The 3,499-nt window shown below is 43.3% G+C and overlaps 1 protein-coding gene across 1 annotated transcript in view; it reads right to left on the bottom strand.

Annotated features, from left to right (window-relative positions):
* Nucleotides 1-3,499, bottom strand: part of Phlpp2 (PH domain and leucine rich repeat protein phosphatase 2) — a 77,317-nt gene that overhangs the window by 8,281 nt on the left and 65,537 nt on the right. The window contains exons 14-17 of the mRNA XM_021220319.2: nt 2,952-3,114; nt 2,164-2,294; nt 1,405-1,515; nt 506-700 (exon numbers count right to left, since the gene is read on the bottom strand). Of these exons, the coding sequence (XP_021075978.1) occupies nt 506-700; nt 1,405-1,515; nt 2,164-2,294; nt 2,952-3,114 (600 nt within the window). The remainder of the gene's footprint in view (nt 1-505; nt 701-1,404; nt 1,516-2,163; nt 2,295-2,951; nt 3,115-3,499) is intronic.

Genomic DNA, 3,499 nt, shown 5'->3' with positions numbered 1-3,499 from the left:
ATAGGGAACTTTCGGGATAGCATTTGAAATGTAAATAAAGAAAATAATTTTTAAAAAAAGTAAAAAGAAAAACTACAACAGAAAAAAAAAAAAAAGAAAAAGAAAAGAAAAGAAAATGGCTTAAACGTTAATGAGGAAGAGGAATTGGATAAATCCCAGTACTAATTATTCTACCACATAAACCTGACAAGTGTGTGCTGGCCTTCTGTAGGTCGTCCGCTAACTGGATAATCTCAGGAAAGCATGCAGCCTTTTTCCCCAGCGCTCACACATATAACCTTTAGCTTATGGTGCTAGTCTTCCCAGAGGGTCAGCAGAGGAGGCCGATGACTCCACTGCTTCTTCAAAGAGGAATGGCCGCCACACTCTGCTGATGCCAAGAGAGTGTGGCACAGGAAGGAGCAACAGCTCTCTGTCCTGAACCTGTAAGCAATGACCTTCAATTTCTGGGATCTACTTTCTAGAAGTAAAGTGGAGCTAGGGATTATTGAACCCACCTACTTACCTGTGAGATACCAAGAAGGTATTGGTCATGAAAACTGTGTCATTTGTCGAGTGCTGTACTTCTTCCAAAAGCACATCTGCCATTGTACACTGCAGCAGACGAGGGAGTTCTTCATTCCGGTCCCCATCAAACATGCCATACACAGCTCCCACGCCCTCTGCAAAGTTATCCATAGCCAGAGCAGACACACAGAGTCTGGAACAAAGATGAGAAACATAATCACACGAGAAGGTTACTGGCAAAGATTATTCTTCAGGAAGTTTTTTTTAAAAAAAAAGATTAATTGAAGATGGACAGTCATGGTAAGTCTATGTCCAAAAGAAGGCGACTCCTAGACAAGCTAGCCAGGCAGCAGCTAACAGAGACAGCCTCCTCAGGCAAGGGGAGTCAGCAATTTTGCAATGCTACCAAAAGCTGGAAAGATGCATTTTTTTTTCTGATCATGGTGATTAAGAACTGTCGTTGTCAATGTCCTTCAGTGAGAGACCATTAGAGCACACCTGCTGATAAACTTGGGTTTATTCTCCTTGCTCCAAGGAAAACTGCTCGCCACAGAAAAGTGTATAGAGAAAATCTTAGTATAGACTTGGGCTTTGGCGGGACTATCTGGAGGAAGTCTACAGGAGCAGAGGGCCATTCAGATTGGGGGCAGTTGAAGATCAGTGCGATACATGACTGGGCCTTGCTCTCAATTTTACTCATAGAAAAGGAGCATTCCATAAGGAAACATTGGAGGTATTTAGTACTTTGTGGGCTATGTGTCTGTTTTATTCTTTCTCTATCATGGCTTTGCAAGGACCTTATCTCATGCTGAAGCTCTGAGCCTTATGATGGCGGGCAGCAGCTGGCCTAGGAGGCCATGCAGGCCTTTCTCACAGGCTCCAGGCCAACAGACTCACTTATTCCTCTGCCCTGCCATCTCAGCCAGGCCATGGCTCCAGAAGGTTGATGTAACTGTAGAGTCTGTGGCTGGCAAAGGCTTCTGATCAATCTTCAGTGTTGTAATATGGCTGTGGAGGGAACAAGGGAAGGTTAAATCACAGTCTCTTCTGTATTTCATCACAACTATCGTAATCATATGTGTTTTAGAAAGTCATCTTCTGACAGACGAAGATACGTTTCCAGGAAGAATGCATCCAAGTGGGATGACGAGCCTGTGGCTCTGATGTAGAACAGAAAGTATAAGAGAGACACCAGCTAAGTGTAGGCTCAACTAAGATATCACAACGATCTCTAAGCTGTATCAAGTGTCTACTTTTTAAGCAATATAAAAGACCTTGAAACAATACTTAGATGTTTAAATGTGACTTCTGCCACCAGATATGTACCTATGCTTGCCATATAAAATGATTTGGTGTGTAGCTCAATAGAAATGAACCAAAGACAAGAATCTAGGCGTGTTCTAGCCTAATCCACTCTTTTCCTTTATTTAACTGAGACTTCCACAATCTAAAGATGGCACTGATGACTGAAACATATGGACTTTTTTTTTTTTTTTGGTTTTTTTGAGACAGGGTTTCTCTGTAACTCCACCTGTCCTGGAACTCACTCTGTAGACCACGCTGGCCTCGAACTCAGAAATCTGCCTGCCTTTGCCTCCCAAGTGCTGGGATTAAAGGCATGCGCTGCTACTGCCTGGCTCCCGTTTTTTTCCTTACCTAAACATGTCCAAAGTCTTGTGTTCCAGGACCAGATTTGTATTTCCTGTCAGATCAAGGTCTTGTAAAGTAGCAGGCAGAGCTTCCGGAATTAGTATTTCTGTCAAGTCATTGCAACTCAGGTCTACAAACTGAGAAGAAATAGAGAAATCAAAAAAGAATACATTATATTACAACATCTATTCCCAAACATTCATCTTCCCCTATAGCCTCAACTGGGAACTTAATTCTTTTCAGGAATGAATGAAGTATAGCGAGATTTTAAATTGAGCATATGAGAAGAGAACAAGACCCACTCTTTATCTCTGAAGAAAACGGGGATTCAGCCACATTCATGGACAGTTCATATTAGCTTTGCAAAGCTATAAAGAACTCTGGTCATGTTGTTTAAGTAGTTTTGTCAATATTCTTCAGCCAAACATCTCTAGGGCACACCGTGGTTAAAGTTGGTTGACCCTTGTTACAGCAATAGAGAATGCTCACCTTTGGGGTGTTTAGGGAAGAAGGTGTGGGAAGGAACCTATATAGGACTGGGTTTTGACTTGACCATTTGAGGGAGGGTCTAAGAAAGTAGAAGACTGTACCCTACTTGGTACCATCAGAAAGCAGCACAGCTACATAGTTCTGTCCCTCAGTGAATCTTCCTGGTAGGGAGGAAAATGCACTCAGGAGAAAGTCTTGAGGGGAAGCAGTCTCATTCACACTCCTTGCATCTTTCCTTTAAGAGAGACACCTTACTCTCACCCTCGCCGCTCGGCAGTGGATGGCAGGCTACCTCACCCAAGTACCTGAATCTGAGGCAGCTGCAGGATCTCTGGGAAAATGCTGATGTTGTTGGCATGGGCAACAAGGGTGTGCAGCTTTTTGCAGTTCGCTATGGTTGTAGGAATAGCTTTAAGTTTGTTCCCACTTAGATTCAGTTCTTCCAGTTGCTCCAGTTTATTTAGCTTGCTGAAAAAAGAAACATCAAAAAAACATCATGGTGCATCAGAAAAGAGCAGCTGCCAAGTTGCACTATTTGATAGCAGCCACAGCGTAAAGACAACTTGATTAACTGCAGAGAACCTCGTGTGAAGGGAATAATCAGCTATCAGTCCCTGAAAAAGTGCTGGCCTGGCTGGGCAGTGGTAGTGCACGACTCTAATCCCAGCACTCAGGAAGCAGAGACAGGAGGATTTCTAAGTTCAAGGCCAGCCTGGTCTACAGAGTGAGTTCCAGGACAGCCAGGACTATACAGAGAAACCCTGTCTTGAAAAACCAAAGGAAAAAAAAAGAAGAAGGAAGGAAGGAAGGAAGGAAGGAAGGAAGGAAGGAAGGAAGGAAGGAAGGAAGGAAG

Source organism: Mus pahari, chromosome 20 (genome assembly GCF_900095145.1).
Source record: "Mus pahari chromosome 20, PAHARI_EIJ_v1.1, whole genome shotgun sequence".
Taxonomy (NCBI): domain Eukaryota; kingdom Metazoa; phylum Chordata; class Mammalia; order Rodentia; family Muridae; genus Mus; species Mus pahari.
This window is presented reverse-complemented; position numbering and strand designations above follow the sequence as displayed.